The sequence below is a fragment of the Exophiala oligosperma genome, assembly GCF_000835515.1.
Source record: "Exophiala oligosperma strain CBS 72588 unplaced genomic scaffold supercont1.6, whole genome shotgun sequence".
NCBI classification, from domain to species: domain Eukaryota; kingdom Fungi; phylum Ascomycota; class Eurotiomycetes; order Chaetothyriales; family Herpotrichiellaceae; genus Exophiala; species Exophiala oligosperma.
Window position 1 is genome coordinate 1,406,999 of NW_015622823.1, and position 20,375 is coordinate 1,427,373.

Consider the following 20,375-nt stretch of genomic DNA (forward strand, 5'->3'; position numbering starts at 1 on the left):
AACGCATGTCATTTGACTTATGTAATTAGTGGAAATTGTCGAGTCAAATGACCACTTTACGCGTCTCGAGTGTTTTCTTGTTGTAGAAGTCCAAATCCATACACACCGACCATTGAAGTACACTGATTGTAAACACATTCTACTCTTCCTGAAGCCAAGGAACCTCGACACTGTACCGCTCTTGTCACAGGAAACTTCATGGGGACTGTAAAATCAAAATCCCTGTGACAACCTCAAAGATGCTCATCGGCATCACTGGCCCAATCTGCTCCGGCAAACATACGACAGCAGAATATCTGGTTCAACATCATGGATTTCTACGCCTACATCTGCCGACACCGTCTCAACTACAGCCCGCCATAGCTCAGCATCTATCAACTACAAATGGCAAGGACACCAACTCGAGACACGAACCTTTTGCACATCTACTCCCCAGCGTCACGGATCAAAAGGGCACGAGAGGCCTCACCTTTCCTGACGTCGAGGGCCTACTGGAATTCGTCACGAAACGGTGGCGAGAACATTGGGTTTTGACGGACATTTACGACGAAGCCACACTGGAACTTTTGCTCAGACGACCATTCTTCATGCTACTCAATGTCGAAGCGCCTGTGGGAGTGAGGTACCAACGATTCAGCGAACGGTAGGCCCCCATCCCCCTTTTCAAGGTGTCCTCCATCTGCCTTTGTTTTTACTCATCAAGGATGACGACGATACGAAAGTCAAGGACCACGAGGGACTGCTCTTATTGTCGTGGACCATATCTTTAAATCTGAAAAAGTGTCTACCAAACTGACGTGACTTGATGATTATATAGTTGCCATCACCGAAGACTTGAACCTCTTCCCTTGTCCGACTTTATACACTACAACGATCTCCACCTATACGGGACTCAAGCTCACCATGGTTCTGCCGCCGAAACTTCCTCATCGTCAGGATTCACTTCGGGAATAATCCACCTCACTTCCCGTTCTCATTTACACATTGTCAACATTCACTCCAGTGTCAGGAGTTACTCTACTTTTCTTTCGACGCTCGACCTACCATCTCCTGACCGTCTTCGTCCTACATGGGACGCATACGTAAGTAATACTCAGTTTTTGTGGCTTTTTTGATCTTTTTGTTTAATTCTTTCCTTCCCCCGGTCCCCTCCCTTGTCCACGACCAGAGTTTCGTTTGACGCTGAAACCTAATGTTTTGCAGTTCATGACCTTGGCCCACCTCGCGTCCCGGCGGTCCAACTGCATGAAGCGCCGCGTGGGTTGTGTGCTGGTCCACAACTCCCGCATCATCTCGACGGGTTACAACGGAACGCCTCGCAATCTGAGAAACTGCAACGAAGGTGGTTGCGCTCGGTGCAACTCGGCCTCGACGGGGGGTTCGGCTCTGTCGACCTGTCTGTGTCTTCACGCCGAAGAAAATGCCCTTCTCGAGGCAGGCCGCGAGCGCATCCGGGAAGGGTGTATCCTGTACTGCGACACTTGCCCTTGTCTCACTTGCAGCGTCAAGATCGCCCAGGTCGGTGTCAAGGAGGTCGTCTACAGCCAAACTTACAACATGGACGAAGCCAGCCGGAAAATTCTGAACGAGGCCGGTGTCGGGTTGAGACAGTTTGTCCCTCCGCAGAGCGGCCTGGTGGGCTTCAATTTTGTACCGGACGACGACGAGATTGACGGTGGTGATGATAACAAGGATGGGATGGAAATGGTGCTTAGAAACGGGACCTCGAGAAGAAGCCCAAAAAATTGATCATCCACCAGGCACGTATGATGGTAACATTCTTCATTCCAGACTTTGGGAGACAGAGGATTGCGAATACAATATCGTATTACTGTACGGAGTAGAATCGAGGCAAGAGCTAATCTGCCTAAACCTGGTACTGGCAATTCCTCCATATACTTGTACCCGTACAGGTAGGTATGAATTGTGGTATCGGCGTTGGGTATGGGGGTATGGGGTATCAAAAATAAAAAGATTTCCATCTTCTTTCAGCAATATGCCATCTGCCATCTGCCATCATTGCAGAAGGCCAGAGGATTCTTCAAAGACGGGCCCATATTGATTATTCGTTCGAGGGCAAAAAGGTGAGTCAAGGGAAGAATGGGAAAAGAAGCAAAGATAAAGAGACGGCTTCTCGCTTCAGATCAACGCCACTCATAACCAAACGTCTCCAGCGCGTCCTACTTGCTGGCAGGAACGTGACCTGCCTGACGCTCCAGACCTTCGTGGGACAAAGGTTTATCCGCTTGCGACTCCACATACTTCCTGTCCTCCAGATTATGTGAAGCCGGGGACCCATGGAAAGTCCCTGCAGAGGCGGGTGTCGTCGTTGCCGTCGCTGCACTCGTAGCGGTCCTCGCGCTTTGTGGGCTGGTCGCCGAAGTCACCCCGGTCGTTTGCTGGTCGTTGACGGCCGTGTTGAGAGGGAACATCTTTTGTCCCTCGCCTGGCGACGTAGGCACGCTTCCTCCTGAATTGGCGAAGCTGGCAATGATCGTATGCCACTGCTGTGCGTCCGAGTTCGTATGCGCTTTGAACTGGAAATCGTGGCTCATGGCCATCTTCTGGCCGATCTTGCTACCTGACGAATCCTTGCCTTTGATGGTAAATTTTGTTCCGTCGACCGCCCCGATCACACAGTCGGGCAGGAACAGAGAGACCTCAGGCACGGGGTCTTTGAGGAAATTCTCATTGTCCTTGTACTCGTGCAAGAAACCCGCAGGGGTCACGGCGTAGTATCCGCTGGTGTAGCCTCTGATGGCACCTACACCACGAGGTTTGCGCTCCAATGATCCTTCGATCAAGGCCTTGGTTGCACGGTGGTTATCATTGGCAAACGAAACACCAGACATGCTTCTGGGGGCGGCGTTCGGGTTGACAAGGACATGTTGGTTGCGTTTGGCGAACCCTTGCCATTCGAAATCGAGCGGGATAGCTGCGGCAGTGCCCGCGATGTCCTCGATCATGGCCTTCTGGCGGTCTGCGAGAGTGCTCATGAACTGGTTGTACGTGTTCAGCGCCGACTGGACGGTGGTGATGAGATGGGCCTCGAATTGCTGGAAGGAATTCTGGACAGCGATCAGATCCTGGCGGTTGTTGTTTTCATCCAGTATCTGCTTGTTGAGGCGGTTCAACGTTTGCCTCTTGAGCACGTACGGGTCGTGAGCCGCGGACATTCGACTGGCACCGCCGCCGCTGGAGTCGAAATGAGAAGCCTGGGTCCCGAGCAGATCGATGTGCTTCTGGGAAGCTGCGCGCGCTGCCTCTACAGCTTTAGAACCCTTGCCTGCACCGTTCTGCAGCTCCTTTGATTTGTTCTTGATCTCCTGGTGCAGCCGCTCGAGAATGGGAAGGACCGAACCGGTCAGACTCTTGCTCGTCTCGATGTAGAGGTTTGTCTGGGCCTGCGTATTGGCGCGGATGTTGTCGAACAAGCTTGAGATGCCACCAAGTGCGCTGTCAAAATGGTGTGCTTCACGCAGGGGGCTCGAGATTGTCTTCAAGATCTTCTCTTGGTCTTTGGCCCGGCTATTTTGATCTTTTGCAACTGCGGAAACGTATGCCTCGAGATATTTGACCATATGTTTCCAGGCCTGCAGACGCTCCCCAAGGAGACCAGCCGTGCTCGTGGGATCACCGTCGGGAATGGCATCATCGTCCGACTCCGACATCGTCTTTGTTCGTGTAGGAACGATGGCCGACATGGTTGCTTCGTACGATGGAGGTGGAGGGGAAGAGGGAGAAGTGGTATTGTACTACGATATCCGCCCTGCCATGGTGTCTGTTAGTTGTGAATTGTTCATGCAATGTATGAAATGAGAATGGTCCATGGCTTCTTGAGTCCTTTTTTATTCTCGATCAAGGGGGAAGACTGACGCGACTGAGACAGACAGTGCCAACAAATACGGTAGACGCGACGGTGGAGTTGGGATTAAAGTGATGATGGTGATTGACGATCCGGGCTCCGAGTTATGCCTGGGATGTATTTGGTTTGATAGGAATAATGCCCAAGGAAGCAGAAAACAAATATTCTACCTGATCGCATACAGAGACAGAAGCAATTCCCATCATCCAGACTCTCTCTGAGTTGTAGTATTTGACTTTGATCGACCGAGGGGGTTCGACAATTCAGCATCGACGTCATGGATATTTATGCGACAACGTCAATTCAACTCGTAATTGTACGGAGATATTGTACCCAGAGAATTACTTGTATACTTACCACTTACAACACAGTACATCACAGTATAACAAACATGGTCAATACTTGCTTCATCCAACGAAAATACCCTCATTTATCCGAGTCAAGTCCCCGGGCGTCTCTTCCAAACTACCGCCACCTTGGCCAACACTCTGCCACCGACACTCCCTACCATCCCAGTCTTCTCGAACGCCCCGACCAAACCAGCAAACATCCAAGTCTTATCAACATCGTCTCCTGACAGGCCATCTCCCGGGAACAAGCTCTGGCACTCCATCTCGTCCGGCAAATCCTCCACCTCGACACTGTCTGCATTTACACCTTGTTTCCAAGCCTTGTGAACAAACACCCTCGTCGCTCTTGTCGAGCTGTCACTGAACTCTGTCACGTTCGGGTCCGAGAGAAACTCGATCCCTGCAATTCTACCAGTACCAGGGAGGTAATACACGTTCACTAGATTGATCGGGGCAGCACTCAGACTGCCTTCGTCGATCTGCTTCCACCTCTCTGCACTCGGCTTGGACCCAACGAAAATGTTTGCAAACATTGACGCCTGCTCTTCTGCGCTGGATTGTTTGAGTCCACGGACCTCAGTGCCCTCGACGGTCTGGGTATTGACATTGAATGTTGTTTTCTTGTCCGCGTATCCGAGCCCGATTCCGGCAATGGCATTGTGACTATCTTTCAGTCGACGGCCATGAAACCATCTTGATCCAAAGGGCTGTACTGCAACGCGCTGGGGGAACTCTTCATCATCGAGGTCAAAGTTCCCCATCGCAAAGTGTTCGTACCTCCTGTACCGAGACAAGGATTCACCAATGACATCCCACCAGTAATTCAATGAGTCGCTGAGAATGTTTTTCGCAGCACACAAGTCGGCGAGCTCCTTGACCCGCCAATCGCCACCACTGTTGTCGTATCTGGGCACGGGAAGAATGCTCTGAATGACCCCCGGACAGACGTATTTTGGAAGACTATACACGTGCCGCCCGTGCTTGTCTTTGTTGGTGATGGATCGCGCGGGATCGACGACCAACGCCGCTGCCTGTTCTTGAATATATATCATCGACGAACGACACAGGAGCCTCATCATGCTCAGCTTGTGTGGCTCGGGGTCCATGTTGGCCAATTTGCGAGTCGAGTCCGAGAGTATTGCGTCCAGGTCCATGAGTGCACGTGTCTTCTTGCCCGGTCCCGGAGATGAGCCCGCGTCGTTAGCTGTCGGCGGTACAGTGTCAGCCACTTCTGTGATCCTTTCCACCAGGACAGAAGCCTTTTGATTGTCCTTCCTTGTCTTGTCGCCGTCTCGATTTCGATAACCTTGGGGAGCACGAATCATGTCATTGAGCGTTTCACACAATTCTTGGAAAGCCATAAAGTCCTCGTACAGGGTACTGGTGTAGATGGCGCAGTGGTCGTACGTCAGCGGCAAGGGGATCTGTGGGTTGGCCAGCCGATGGTCCTGGAAACTCTTCAGCGCCGCATACGGTGTCAGCACGGCGCGGATCTTGGCCGGTTTGGCGGCCACCATGGACGGAAAGGCATTGGCGATCAGGACCAGATTGTCCATGCCCCAGGGGAAATCGTGGTTCTTGATCTGTCCGCCGCCTCGCCACTGGATACGGATCGACGTCGTGGCCTGTGAAAAGAGCCGATCGCGTTCCTGGGACATGTTCGACTCCGCCGAGGCCTGCACCGGAAGGCCCATGGGCGTCAGTTGCGCCGAGGCGTGCATGGCCAACTGCCTCGAGTTTTTGCGGTCCAGCGACTTGATGCCGATCCACGCATACATCTCGCCACCCTCCACAAAATCCGAGACAAAACAGTCTCCATAGATGCGGGTGAACTGGACACTGCGGGCGTGTTCGTCCTTCTCGTCGCCGCCGAGGACCTTGTTGAGACTTGCTACCTCGTTGAACGACCATTCTTCTTTGCGGTCGTCGACTTCATTGACCACCTTGACATGCACGAGGAAATTGACGTCGTTGGCTCCAAGGTCGGAACTCGTCGCGAGGCTGGCACCAGCTTCTGCTCCCGGACCCAAGCTGGTGGCTTTGATGGCCGCAGACGCATTGAAGCCCATGGCGTTGTTCATCTCGAGGACGCTCTTGACCTGCTTGGACGAGAACGTCACTGTTTGATTATGTCGTGCATTCGGGTCGAGTTTCAGTAAGTACGGGAGGAGTTTTGTTTGTTGTGGTGGTGGTGTTGATTCGGCCGTCGCCATAATGCTCTTCAGACTTTCCTGAAAGGCGGCAATGATATCGATTTTGTCCAGACCTTGTTGTGAGGGCGCATTGGATGTCGACGCCTTAGTCGTCGTCGTCGTGTTCCCTGCCGTGACTGTGTCGGCATCACTACTGCTGGTGCCGCCCGAGGTCGGTGCATGCTCGTCAAGTCTGGTGATTGTGACAGCATTGTCTATTCGGACTTCTTGGATGTATGAATTATATCCCTGTCCACGCTTCATGCGTACATTATATAGAGGACCGCTGTCATCCATTTTGGATATGTCAATGTTGTTGTAGGTGTGAGACGAAGGTGAGTTGTGAGGTATAAGAAGTTGAGACTTGGTCGGCCCATACTTTGTTCATGTTTGCACGACCTAAAACTTTTCGGACGTAGCCTTAGCGAACTGAACTTTTTGATGCTTTACAGAGACGCCTGGGGTTCCGAAAAGGGATTTTTGATGCAGAAACGATTGACGAATGGTGCAGTGTGATGCGGTCAGTCTTCTCCTCCGGGGGTTTTCTACAGCGGCTTTCCAACGGCATCACCGACCGGTGTGGTGTTGGGAAGTCCTCCAGTCGCATCTTTGGGGGCTGATGAGCGTCGCATGGAATCCTGCCACAATCACCGTACCATGTTTGCATGGGTTAGCATGCGCCTCTCCATGCTGGTCCGAGCTGACTGGCCCAGCGGCTGAACTGCGCTAATGCACGAAGCTGGAAAAAGGATTGGGGAGATGTGAGGTGAGAGGGGGAGAGGAATGTTCCACACCTTTTTTGAGCATGTGTTGAGTTGAATTGGTTCATTGAGTCAAACCAATTATGTAGAGAGTTGTGTGTGTTGTCACGCCGAGGGACCCCTTGCCAGGAATCGGGCGCAAGCTGAAAGAAATGATTGTGAACCAGATGCAATAGGTGTTATCCGAGGCCCTTGTCGCTCTTCTCCTTCCTCCAAGCGCCCGACATGGTGATAATGGCCCATCTAGAACGTAGAGGGAGGAAGTGAGGCTGTGGTCTTGCTCTTTGCCGAGGTGAGATGCAGGGATGTAATGCGGAATGCCATCATGCTGTCGTTTTAGATGCGTCTGGATGTCTCGAAACCTTTTCACAATGTTTTTCACTTCCCACGCCGATTCCAGCTCAGCAAAGGATATGGACGACAATGCGAGGTGTTATAATCACACCCTGGATATGGAGATTGATATCCAGTACTCCGCCATCTGGTCGACATTGTCTGGCAACCAGTAAGCATGGGGGGATGTCACTCGGTAGTATCACGATCAATTCTCTCGATAATGACGTAGATTAAAACAGAGGTACGGAGTACCTAGATAGATAATGTGTTATGTGTGAGTACTGTCGCAGGTGATGGTGCATAAGGTATATGTATTCGAAAACAAAGTAAATCTCATATCATGATTAATGCCTGGGTATTTCATATAATGTACATGCACACACACAACCCAAATGATATATACACTTTTAATTCAACCATTTACGAATACGACAATCAGTAGTCCTTGACTGTGACATGGGCATAGGGGAAGACTAGGTTTTGATGCCCACCAAACAACAGAAAGTGCACTGTGCCGTGCTGTCCTTTCCTTTCTTCAACGAACAACATTCTCCTCTGCATCGGGTAAACTCTGTTCATTACCCAGCTTGGGATTTCTAAGACACAGAGAGAACCCTATCAAAAGAACGGCGAGACAAATACCGGTGATGCAAAGTAATCTTTGAGCGTGCTGGTAGGCGGCGATGATGGCGGTCCTCTCGGGAGTGCCGACTGGGTATTCCGCGATGACCCCAAAGGGGTTGGCGTAGGTCGAGGCTGCCAAGGTAGAGTTGCCCAGCGGGGCCAGGCGGTCCTCGAGGGTCGCAGGGAGGACGTTTGTCCAGATGGCTCCTGACACGCAACCGCCAAAGGCAGAGCCGATGTTGTAGGTGGCCAGGTACAAGCCAGTAATGACGGCGACGTGTTCATGTTTGGTGGCGGCTTGGATCGACGCTTGTGCAGGGTAAGGGAACATACCACCCGCGAATCCCAACAGGACTTGAGCTCCGATGACCCCAGACTTGCCGCTCGAGCTTGGTGAACCCCGGTAGTGGATGAGGAGGCCAAACGCGACCATGAACAGGCAAGTACCCGCGACGATGAACCATTTGAGTCTTCGGACCTTGTAGACGATCATTCCCAACACGAAACCCGTGATGACGGAGGTGAAGCTGTACAATGAAGACACCCGAGTCGCAGCCTTGACGCTGAAATCGAAAGCGACAGACAAAACCGTGTAGATGTAATCACCTTGCATGTACCAGGCGAAGTTGAGAGTGCAGGCGATGCCGAGAGCTCCCCAGACGGCGCGGTCTTTGAGCAAGTCAAAGGGAACCAGAGGGTGAGGGGCCCAGAGTTCCCAAAACACAAAGCAAGGAATACACAAGATACCAATGACAAGAGGTGCGATGACGTGAGCCTCCTTCCACTTTGTGGAAAGTCCACCGGCGATGGTCAAAGGAACCAGGATGAGCGCAAAGACCGCGATGAGCAAGACGATGCCGACCATGTCAAGGGTCCAGAACAAGCTGACCGCCAACTTGCGAGCCCCGAGTTGTTGGAAAGGGGATTGGTACTTGTCGAGGACGCCGGATTTTCGGGCCCGACGGCCCACGACCGCAAGAGTGATGATCAAGGGGAGAGCGCATACGGGATAGATGATGCACCACATGCCGATACCCCATTTCCAGGTCGTGACCTCGAGGACGGCCTGGGTGATGTCTCCGGAAACCCAGGTGTTGATGATGAAGGGTAATGCTGGGATGTAGCTGAAGAATAAACGTGCTCGGAGGGACGTGATGTCGGCGATAATGACCTCGACGAGGAGGATTATGAGGGTGTACCCGATTTGATACAGAACAGACCCTCCGGCGAACGTCGACACATTTGTGGCGCAAGCCTCGATGATGGTTCCGACGGTATAAAAGAAGACCGAAACGCAAACCAACTCGAGACGACCGAAAACGTCGGCAATTTTGGCCCCCGTCGGTTGTGCGGCGGCGGCGATGACGGCTCGGAGGACGTTGATGGTTGCGAGGAGTGAGTGTTCACCCATTGAGGCCGTCGCCGTCGTCTGGAACGTGTACCGGACTGTACCGTCGAGACCGTAAGCGTAGGCGACGAGGAAGACTCCGATGAACAAGAAAATACGGTCGGTCAAGGTCAATACCTCACCGATGGCTTCGATGCGAGCGACACCGGGTGACTTGTCGCCGACCAAGAGAATCGAGTCTCGGCGGGAGCCTCCTTGGGCAGAGATCTCCTTGTTGGGACCAGCATGGTGGTGGTTGTCACCGAAAGGATTCTTGTGATCCTCTGGTAGTGTCGTTTGACCCCTTGTCGTCTGGGAGTCGTCGGAGTGGGACATGGTGAGGGAAACACAACGACAAAGATGGTGTGCTGTCTTGTGTGTGTGTAGTACTCACCGAGAGACTTTCCTTGAGCAGGGGAGAGGAAGAGAGATGAGAGGCAGAGAAGGGATTTCTTTTATGTTAGGGTGTACCACCTACCTCCAGACCTACGTAGTCTTAGTGCCGGGTCATAGTGTTCTTCTACACCTGTACCGGGTTCATTGTACAGTGTTCCCGGACGATGTTGAGTGGTCCGTTGGCATAGAGATGGAGACCCGATCGGTGGCTCCGAGAAAGACAAGGGTATGGAGCTCATAAGGGACCTTGAGAGGGAACGAGGCAAGAACAATAATCGGAGTCCAGGACGGCCCGGTACAGTATTGTTGATTGCCCAGAACATTGGCCACGACGAGCTTTGAAGATGGTGGAGAGCGATGTTGGCTGATAATCAAGGGCGATTGGCTGTTATCTTATCTGATGCAAAAATTTTCCCACCATCAGTCAAATCAATGTCACCTAAAAACCATCGACCCCAATGCCAAGTCGACACCATTAGAGAAAATCTCATGAAAAACGCTCAGTTGGCGTCTTGGAAACCATCATAGCGCCTTTTGGACTGACCCGCGATGCGATGCCCATGGCCCATGAATCCTTGGCACAGCTCTCGGAGAGGGTCAGGAAGAGATCGATCGGGACCGTTAGACTGGGAATAGTCTCCCTTTGAGAAATGAAGCGGGACCACGGACCCTTTGATCAATACTGTACGAATATCGGTACACAGGACTGTCCAAGAGTGACAGACGAGTGACGAAAACATCACGATGCCCAAGCACTGTCGAATCTAATCAGAGATCTAATCAGATACAAGGAAACTTGGTGCGACGATCGACAATCTTTTGAATCATTCCTCGATCATTGCATCTTTGCTCTTTTATTTTACCAGATGTTGAAACTACAAGTATGAGTGTCGACAGTACAATGCTCGCACAAGAAAAGGCCGTCGTCACAACAAAAAGCCAGCAAGTCGTAAGCCTTGTGCCGTGGTCAATCGGAGCTTTCCATATGCGGTTAATTCTGCCCGAGAGCTCAATGAGTACGAATACATGGATGTATCATTAATTTGGCACTCGTCAACAACATGTCTTCCGAGTATCGGAACGTGACCATAGTTTTCATTACCTCATTAGTTGGTTGTTAGCTGTTGACTGTTTATACTATACCGAGAAAGAGGGCCTTTGGACCTCGTGGACTTTCATAGACCCTGTCTTTCGATCGAGCTCTCTATACGTAGTACATCCCACGTCATCATAGAACCTCTCCCAGTGCTCTGCTTCCTCGGGCCACAGTCGCGACATGCCACGGAAGACTTTCCTTCAACGGATCGACACATCCTCGCGATACTCCTAACGTCAGAAGACCCCGATATTGTTTGATGACATCCTCCAACAAATCGTCCGGCGCGGTCTGACCGAAACCGACCGCTGCTTGGGATGCTAAATACACAAGACTGATTTCGAGTGAATTGAATCCCTCCTCAATTTTCGGGCCTCGTCGCTTAAGCAATACAGCACTCACTACCGCTGGCCTTATTTCGATCATGTTCTTCGATTGATTCAACCCGTACGGTAGGATAATCCCCCAACTTTCCTCGGCAGGGTCCAGCAGAGTAAGGTCAAGTTCAACATTGGGATCCAAGCCAGGTTCTGGAGGCGTGGGAGCATTAATCACGGCAGTACCACCAGGAGTAGGTGTCGCGGGAATATGCTGATCGGGCGACGTCACTCCTGCTTGTGGGGTTGACACAGGAGTGCCAAACACGTTTTGTCCCGTCTGCACCAACTTGCCCGTGATTGTACGCGGGAACACCTTCACCATGGATTCGAGATGTGCTGAGAGAAGCATGGGCGAACACCGTTTCTGGGTTGTTGTTGAACTCTCAAAGACCTGACGCCATTCCTGCAGCTCCAGAGGCATGTAGAAGCCGTGTTTGACAATGGCGAGACGCCACAGTCCCCTATTCTTGCCCATGAGATCATGAGAGACAAGCCACATTTCCTTGAAGATTTCTTGTCGCGGTCGTACCTGGCGCGAGTCCTTCCAGCGGGTACAGTACGACATGCTGAGGGATATACGTCCTTGTTCATCTGTCCACGCCGCCGCGATCCACCGGCCGTCGGGGGTCATCGAGTACGCAAGATGAAGATAATCGCCATTGTTAGATAGTGGGGAAGCGAAAGTTGAGGCAAGCTGCAGATGAACAGGATTCTCCACCTTTGCCAAAGTAATGGCAGCATCGCATGCGGCCGGTGAACGACTATTATCTATTGGCGGTAGTCGATTGTACACCTCGAGAGCCAGCTTCAGGTATGCTGCTTGAGGGGGCACAACCAGCGACGCGGGGCTGGCCACGAAACTCCTGGGGATTATTTGCAACGCCATATCCGTAATACTCTTCCTATCCGTATTGGCTGCAAATGATTCGAATAGGCAATTGAAAGCCTTACACATCTCAAGATACGCGGCCGGACTGTCGTCTTGACTTATCATGTATATGAGCACTGTGCCGGTCAGATCACTAGCTGCTGCTAGCGTGCTTCCCATCTTTTGACAAACTTGACGGACATTTGATGATGCCTCTGCTGTGCTGTAATACGAAACTCTCCCGTCACCAGCCATGCCACTGAGGCGACCCACAGTATGTAGTCCTAGTGCACAGGTGTTGTACGTATCGGACATTCTCTGCAAAAGGTTTGAGCAACCGTCTGCCACATCTTCACCTTCGGGATGGACGCAAAAGGCTATGGCGTCTTTGAGGCCGTGAGCAGGTTGTAGATTCAGAGTATCCCAGAAACTCAGGATTGGCAAAGAAGCCACAAGTGGCTGATCGGCGCGTTTCATGCGAACCTGGTTCGGTTGCAACTTGGAAATCTTCCCTTGGGGTCTCACATTGGGAGTGTCTGCTTTCATCAAGACTAGCTGAGAGAGAGTCATGGGGCTTGAAGAGCTACCGAGCACTCCAAGATCGGCAATAATGTCGATATGGTCGTCGGTTAGTACTTTGTGCTTGTTGTCTTGATCTGCATGAGAGATCAAAGAAGTCTGAGAGACCTGATCCACCAAGATCTGGGCAATTTGTAGAAGGTTCTGATCGAGCGTCTCATCGGGTCGGAAGACATGATTCGTCGTACGGATATCTATGATAGGTGTGGGTTGTATCGCAACAGGTTTGAGAACTTCGAGTAGCTGTCTGATGTCTGTCTCAGCTGTGGCCTTGTCATACTCATTTTGATGGGTCACGGTCATTGGAGATCCTGGATGATACTCTGTCCATGCGCGTGAAGGAACGAGTGCTTTTCTGCCACTGGATATTTGATTTGGCGAAGAAGAATCACCGTCACTTGATTCGTCATCCTCGGAGGAGCTTGATGCCGAGCGTTGTATTACCGACAAAAGCTTGAGCGAGGAGTTAGTAGAGACAGCTACCGGATTAGGATCGAACCAGAATCCACCGTTGGCAGTATACTTGTCATCATGGTGAGACGATCTTCCAGGTGGCCGGACCTCTTCGTAGATGCTCGACCGACGACGAGCAGCCGTTGTTCTAGATTTATATTGCCCGCCATCCAATGCCGCCGCCTGCGTTGTCTGCAGCTTAACGCGCTCAAGATTACCAGTTTCACTGGACCCAACCATCTCGGTTTGGTCCGTCGGACCCAGAGATTGATGGTAATCAATCCTTTCTGAAGGCGAGATTAGTACGCCAGACTGCTCTGTGTACTTCTCATCATTCACATTCTCATGTAATGGTACTTTGGAGTCATTGTTGTCACCAATATCATGCATTGCAGTATCGGCATCCTTCACGCCCGCATCCTCCGCCGACCTTGGTTTAAGATCAACTCCAGGACGATCAAAAAAATCCCAGTTTGGTTCGTCGGCTGCGTTGCCTTGTTCGAATTGATCCTCCGTCATCTCCTCGAAGAGATCTTCGTCGTAATAACCACTCATGGCGCCATCGTTGTTCATTCCGTCAAAGTCCTGCATTTCTACATCAGAACGTCGCATGAAATCTGACACCTTTCCGGGCAGATTGGCCGGAGTCATTGCGAGCCCGTCCAAGGAAGAGAATCCAGGCGTGGCATGTGTCATGACGGCGTCTGGCGGAGTTGGATATACAGCCTGGCTGGCTGGAAAAGCCGGTGGCCCAAAGGGCTGAAAATGATCTGGATCATCAAATGTGCCAGTCTCTGCAAAAAGTGGCTCATCATCATCAGAATCAGTCATGTTGGGGACGTGACTTTGTGCATTGACGTTGGAGTTGTCGCTGAAAGTGCCGACCAGCCAGTCTCGAACAAACCGAATAGGATCCTGGTTACCACCGAAAGTTTCGGCCAGTCCAGTACGTCCTTTGTCCAGGGTAAAGCAGAGACTAGAAGGCCATAATAGAGTTTTCCACGAGATTGACCCTAATTTGCTACTCGGTGGGCTTGAAGCAGTGGTGTTGTCTGCTGGAGACGGTTCAACATCGTGAACTGCGACTTGCACTTCCACCCACGTAACATTCCCATGGTCCAGAGTTATATTTGTATGCTCGCTCAGCCATGCCGGGAGTACCTCTTTCCATAGCTCCTTCTCAGGGGCGACTTCATGGCTAGGAACAGCATCCTGTCCTTCATCGTAGTTGAGGATTGTTGACGTAGCACCATTTGCATTGCTCGTTAAGCGAGCCACACGCCCTAGAGGTGCCAAATAAACAGGGTAGTTGCATGGAATTGCACTTCGCTCGAGCTCAAGTTCTTTTCCAAGATCAAGAACCCGACGAAATACGTGGTGGCGTTCTTTCAGAATAGTCAGAACGATCTGGCCGCTCGGAATGACTTGTACATCTATTCTGTAAAGAGTCCAGATGTTTCTTGGCTCAAAGTGATCAACTTCGGTATCAGACTCACCCCGCCTAACAATGTAAAGCTTCGGGCCGAACGGCTGTAGTGTCGAATCACCATTGGGAAGGAGCTTGATGCTCGAGATGATGGCGGTCGTGAATAAACGGTACAACCGTGCTTGGTCCGGCTTCATCAAATCTGGCAAGCGGGCGGCCGTTTTATAAGCGATCGTGCAGGTATTGCTACGAAGGACATAACCGAATTTTGTCAGCAAGGTCTTTTGATCCTTTGCGTTTGCAATGTCGACCTTTTTGTAAAAGGTAAATAGCTGACGATTATCAACGTCAAGGGCAGCAAGAATAGAAGCTTCCCTGAATTGACGTTCAGTTCTCCGGAGCCGTGCTAGGGTGGCCTCCGGTGTCGATGTAAATGCTGCTGGGTCTTGTGTAGGCGGAGTTGCGACCGTACATACGATGTATGCTATCTCGCCAAAGTCATTCTGCGAGGAAATTTAGCAGCGTAGGGGGAACATGGGTACTGTCCCCTACAAGAGTATACACATTGGTGGCGCAATTGCTGGGGTAATCAAGATTGGTAGCCATTACTTCAACCATTCGGCGGAACCAATATCATGTGCTGATTGAAGCACAAGAAGAGAAGTCCAGGCCAGATTCGGTGCATTCTATGACGAAGGAGGTGATTCTGATGCAAGCGATGTCCACAATCTTGAGCACTTGGGAAAGTACAAGGTTGATGCTCTGGGAACACGGCCTAGAGCCGGAGCTTCTATGCCAACGTGGTGTTAATTCGATCAAAGGTCCGAGATGCAATCGACTGTTACAGGAAATGGTAGATCTAACAACAATATCTCTTTCAATGAGTGTTTTTAATGAAAAAGAGGATAGAAGAGGCCAGCTCCAATCTGCATTGATGAAGTCGAAGATGCTGAGGTTTCTTTTCGAGTCGATTCCAACTCGGCACGTGATCATCGGCTAAGCCTCGGAAAATCTCGCCTGCGACTTTTCCTAAATTTTGGAGAAATTCTACAGGCAAAGAGCGAGTGCCACCCACCGGGTACGTATGTATGAGGATTGCTATTGAACAATAAAGCCCTCTTACGCTGTGTTATAATACCAGAAAATACGACTCGAGTCGACAACTCGCTCGGTGATATCCCTCAACCTGCCATGTCCTCCTCCATCACCCTCTAAGACCCTAAATATGAGACTCACCAACAGTGCGGTGCCAGTCTACACTGTTGCGGGTGCCTCGACTTCACGAAGCCTTCCAGACTGGCTATCAGAGAAACAAAAACGAAAGAAGGATCCGGAGTTTGCCAATAGGGTAGAACTATTACAAGATTTCGAGTTCGAGGAGGCGAGTCAATGTATTCGCATCAGCGAAGATGGTGAATGGGCCATGAGCACAGGCACTTACAAGCCACAAATACATACACACTACCTGCCTAACCTGGCCCTTTCCTGGACGAGACATACGAACACACTTAACAAAACCTTCCTTTTTCTCTCGTCGGACTATTCCAAAACCGTGCACCTCCAAGAAGACCGGTCTATCGAATTTCACACTCCTGGAGGCCGCCATGATTCTCTTAGAATACCAAGATATGGCCGAGATCTTGCATATGATAGGAGTGGTACAGAGTTGCTTGTTCCTGCGGTCGGGGTCAACAGCAATGGAATGGGCGAGGCTTTTCGGATAAATCTGGAGCTTGGCCGCTTCTTGAACGCTTTCGAGGTTGATGTCGGAGGAGATGACCTGAATTCTGTCGGTGGGGGCGCATTACAAGGAGGCATCGGAGCAGGCTCCGTGAATACAGCAGCAATCGCTGAAGGGAGCCACAATCTGTTCGCTTTTGGAACGTCGATAGGCACAGTCGAATACTGGGATACTCGATCGAGAGCACGGGTTGCGACACTAGCCCTGCCATCCGACTTTGATGGTCGCCCTGAGGTCACAGCACTCAAATTCCACAGGTCTGGCATCAGCACTGCCGTTGGCACCTCTTCTGGCATGATCTATCTATATGATCTACGATCTCCTGTGCCAACCTTGAAGAAAGACCAGGGTTACGGATACCCTATTATCTATCTTGAATATCTGAGCGCGTCAAGCGCAACTCGGGACACTGTTTTCGAGCCCAAGATCGCCTCAGCAGATCGACGTATCCTAAAATTATGGGACGAGCGAGACGGGACGCCTTGGACTTCTGTGGAGCCGGAGGTTGATATCAACTGTGTAGCATGGTGCAAGGACAGCGGCATGTTTTTGACGGCAAATGAAGGTCGTCATCAGCATTCGTTCTTCATCCCACAACTTGGCCCTGCTCCAAAATGGTGCTCCTTTCTCGATAACGTGGTCGAAGAAATGGCCGATGATCCAAATGATCCCCACGCTTTCTCACGTTCAAAGGTTGGGGAGGTCTATGACAACTACAAATTCCTCACTTCATCTCAGCTACGTATGCTCAATCTCGACCATCTTGTTGGTAAAACAAATCTTCTGAGGCCGTATATGCACGGCTTCTTTGTTGCGCAAGGTCTGTACGACCAGGCTAGGTTGATTGCAAATCCCTCTAGTTGGGAAGAAGAAAGAGCCAAACGAGTCCAAGAAAAGATCGACAAGGAGCGTGAGAGCAGGATTCGTGGAAAGAAAAAGGTTGCTGCCAAGGTCAACCGAAAGATGGCCGAGAGGATTCTTGAGCGCGAGGAGAAGAACGAGAGAAAACGCGCCCAACGTGTTCTGGCGCAAGGTGGCGATGAAAGCACTGCGGCGGAGGCTACCGAGCCCGAAGAGAAAGGCCTGCTTGCCGACTCTCGATTTGCTAAACTGTTTCAAGATGAAGATTTCGCGGTGGATGAAACTTCCAGAGAATTCCAGCAGCTTAATCCTAGCACTAAAACCGCTCCAGCTTCTAATCTGGATAGAGAGAAGGGGCTCACTGCCGTCGAGGAGGAAGCCCTTGATGAGCTTTCCGGGTCAAGTGACGACGAGGTTACCGACGAGGAGAAGGGAAGAAGTAGGTACCGAACAACAGACAGGATCTCTTCGGCGGACTACAGACGAGGGTCAACGAGGAAGCAAAAGAAGCGTGACCAGCTGCGGATGCAAGTATCCTCAACATCGAAATCCTCCACAAGTCGACCTCACCATGATCGCTCCTTCGGCTCTCGGGCAGAGAATGCTCGGCCCATATCACGCACTAAGCGCGGTTCTAGACTTAGTGGTCCTGTTGGGGACAAGGTCATTTCATTCGAGCCCAGTGTCAAGAAGTCGAAGGCCCCAGAGAGAAAGAGCGAAGGCGTGTCGAAGCAAGATCGAAGAAGTGCTTCTGGCAACACATTCAGACGCATATGAGGGTCGAGAATGCCCATACCAAGTCCATCGTTGGAAATAAAATTTGTTGGGCTGTTGGATCGTCTGATGCACCATACTGTGACCTCATAAGGCACAAAAACAGAGACGCTTTCAATAATGAATTAGCCATGAAATCGAATTCAGCGCTATGCAGCTGATTGACATGGTTTGCGGGTCTACGCTGTGAACAGTCCAGCTGAGTTTGGTTTCAAGATGGCCAATCTTAGCGTTAGATTGCGCCCTTGCACTAACGGTGACGAATCGCATGTCCAAATGAAGGAAATATAGAAAACTCAATTGCCAGAACAGATCTATAAACCAAAACGCTTGCTCAATCAGATCACAACTGGAATTTGCTGCCTTGGTGCGGTTACTGAGCAGCCGCAATCTTCCTCCTACGCTCCGCCACTCCGGCTTGAACATCAGCATTGACTCTTTCAATAGCCTCTCTTGCACCATCCCACTTCTGCCGTCCGTTTGGCCTTTTCGGTTCGAACAATCGATACACATGTGGCGACCAAACACCGTGACAGAGCATTTTCGAGAATTTCGGATCCGACCAGTATAATTTCCATGCTCTTGGACTAAAGAAGTCCAGATAGCTGCTCAGTTCACAACCAGCAGTGTCTTGAACCCACGAATGCCACGGTCCGTTACGAACACTCAGTTTGACAAATTTGCCGTACGGGCTGAGTGAGCGAAGAGTGCTCACGTACGATAAATGCTCAGAGTACCAATTCTCCATTTTAGTCTGCGATGGAAGAGTTGGAGTGTCAGGCTTGTTGGACCACAGTTGTGCGATTGCCATGGTTGAAAGGTCGGACAGGAGGAATGCAGGAAATATAATGACGGCAACGCCGACAAATGCAAGGCTTGAAGGGTACTCGAGGGAGAATATGTTCTGATAAAGGCGCGGCGTCTCGGTCAGATTGACGCTTGACACAGCTCTGGCAGACTCGACGTCTAGAGAGCGCGTGGGATCATATTTTCCCAGAAAAGAGTAGTCCAGTGAATACCCTGTGCAGAAAATGATAGTGTCTACATTGACGACAGTTCTGTCGTCGAGTTCGACTCGGTGGTCGTCAAGGACTCGCTTCGGCGCGTGCACAGATTCGATCTTGCCTGCAGCCAGTGCTGGGATGAGTGTGTCGGACACAGTTGGATTCTGGTGCAAGACCGAGGGAGGTGGATCCAGACGCCATTCAGGCTGGAAGGCCCCAAACTGTTTTCGCTGAATATTAGCACTCACATTGTCCATGAACTTGATCGACAGACTCGGTGCGAGGCGGTCGAGGGCGTCTTTGATTTCCATCTTCCGGTAACTGAGCGAGTGGTCTAGCGAAGTCCCGTCCTTCAGGTAACGAGGCAGGATCAATGCGCCTCTACGGTGTGAGAAATATATCTTGCTCGCGATGCCGATCAGCGTTGTCGATGTGTCAGCTGCGGAATTACTTGCTCCAACGACCATGACACGCTTGCCCTTGAAAAGCTCAGGCTGTTTGTACGCGATGGAATGAATGATCTCTCCTTTGAACAGTTCACGGCCAGGTAATTCAGGCATGACGGGTTTGTTGTGTGGTCCGTTGGCTATGATGAGTTTGTCGAACGTCAATACCTCGGGTTTTTGGGTATTCGGAAAGCGGACGGTCAAACGCCAGCAGTTGTTGGCCTCGTCCCGCTCGACAGATTGGACATTAGTGGAGAGGCGGAGATGTTGACGGAGATCGAACGCATCAGCATAGCTGTTGAGGTATTGGTCGACCTCCGCAGCTGTTGGATGGGAGTTTGTCCCAGGTGGAAATGCGAAGTCTGTAAAGCACCCGCGTTCTCGGGATATATTGACAACCGTGGACGAAAGAGCAGAGACATGGTGTAGGGTTGAATAGTGCCATATCCCTCCAATGTAATCATTACGCTCAAAACCCGTCACATCGAAGCCCTGTTCCAGGAGGTTTTTAACCGTGACAAGGCCTTGAGCTCCGCAACCGATAACTGCAACGGAGGGTTGGGCGGTGGCCATGGCTGGATGGGGCTTGGAAATCTATTTATCCTGTAGAGCAGGAATCTTTCATCGAGGGTACAGGGAGCCTGGAAACCAAATACATGCGTGTATATATAGGGACAGTCTTGTATAAGTGTGATGCCTGGTGCGTTCCGAGGATCGGAGAAGATATCAAAACATGGCGTTGCCAAGGTGCCTACAGAGAGCGAAAGGGGGCTGAAAGTGGTCAGAGGACGGATGAGGGTTTCATGGCATTAGTCCCTGATTGACTAGGAAAAGAC

General features: G+C 51.0%; 7 protein-coding genes across 8 annotated transcripts; 2 read left to right on the forward strand and 5 right to left on the reverse strand.

The window, feature by feature from the left end:
- Positions 1–239: 239 nt before the first annotated feature.
- PV06_06951 (uncharacterized protein) lies at positions 240–1,749 on the forward strand (the record flags this gene model as incomplete). The annotated part of the gene is made up of 3 exons (XM_016408124.1): positions 240–643; positions 818–1,082; positions 1,204–1,749. 3 exons carry the CDS (start codon positions 240–242, stop codon positions 1,747–1,749), a joined length of 1,215 nt encoding a protein of 404 aa, XP_016261604.1.
- A 7-nt stretch (positions 1,750–1,756) lies between these two features.
- On the reverse strand, positions 1,757–4,101 carry PV06_06952. 2 transcript variants are annotated; one of them, XM_016408126.1, is made up of 2 exons: positions 3,877–4,101; positions 1,757–3,755 (listed from the first exon to the last, which is right to left on the reverse strand). In XM_016408126.1, exon 2 carries the CDS (start codon positions 3,702–3,704, stop codon positions 2,181–2,183), a length of 1,524 nt encoding a protein of 507 aa, XP_016261606.1. In that variant the 5' UTR covers positions 3,705–3,755; positions 3,877–4,101; the 3' UTR covers positions 1,757–2,180. The 2 variants fall into 2 exon arrangements, with proteins under 2 accessions (XP_016261606.1, XP_016261605.1); XM_016408125.1 differs by having other exon boundaries at positions 1,757–3,769.
- Positions 4,102–4,304: 203 nt separating this feature from the next.
- On the reverse strand, positions 4,305–6,704 carry PV06_06953 (uncharacterized protein; the record flags this gene model as incomplete). The annotated part of the gene is made up of 1 exon (XM_016408127.1): positions 4,305–6,704. The coding sequence occupies one exon, from the start codon at positions 6,702–6,704 to the stop codon at positions 4,305–4,307; it is 2,400 nt and encodes a 799-aa protein (XP_016261607.1).
- Positions 6,705–7,759: 1,055 nt separating this feature from the next.
- On the reverse strand, positions 7,760–10,114 carry PV06_06954 (uncharacterized protein). Its single transcript, XM_016408128.1, has one exon. The coding sequence runs from the start codon at positions 9,849–9,851 to the stop codon at positions 8,040–8,042; it is 1,812 nt and encodes a 603-aa protein (XP_016261608.1). The 5' UTR covers positions 9,852–10,114; the 3' UTR covers positions 7,760–8,039.
- Positions 10,115–10,992: 878 nt separating this feature from the next.
- PV06_06955 (uncharacterized protein) lies at positions 10,993–15,625 on the reverse strand. The gene is made up of 2 exons (XM_016408129.1): positions 15,266–15,625; positions 10,993–15,216 (listed from the first exon to the last, which is right to left on the reverse strand). Exons 1-2 carry the CDS (start codon positions 15,329–15,331, stop codon positions 11,140–11,142), a joined length of 4,143 nt encoding a protein of 1,380 aa, XP_016261609.1. The 5' UTR covers positions 15,332–15,625; the 3' UTR covers positions 10,993–11,139.
- Positions 15,626–15,789: 164 nt separating this feature from the next.
- PV06_06956 (uncharacterized protein) lies at positions 15,790–20,005 on the forward strand. The gene has a single exon (XM_016408130.1). The coding sequence runs from the start codon at positions 15,939–15,941 to the stop codon at positions 18,090–18,092; it is 2,154 nt and encodes a 717-aa protein (XP_016261610.1). The 5' UTR covers positions 15,790–15,938; the 3' UTR covers positions 18,093–20,005.
- PV06_06957 (uncharacterized protein) lies at positions 18,439–20,112 on the reverse strand (the record flags this gene model as incomplete). Its single annotated transcript, XM_016408131.1, has 1 exon — positions 18,439–20,112. One exon carries the CDS (start codon positions 20,110–20,112, stop codon positions 18,463–18,465), a length of 1,650 nt encoding a protein of 549 aa, XP_016261611.1. The 3' UTR covers positions 18,439–18,462.
- Positions 20,113–20,375: the final 263 nt, after the last annotated feature.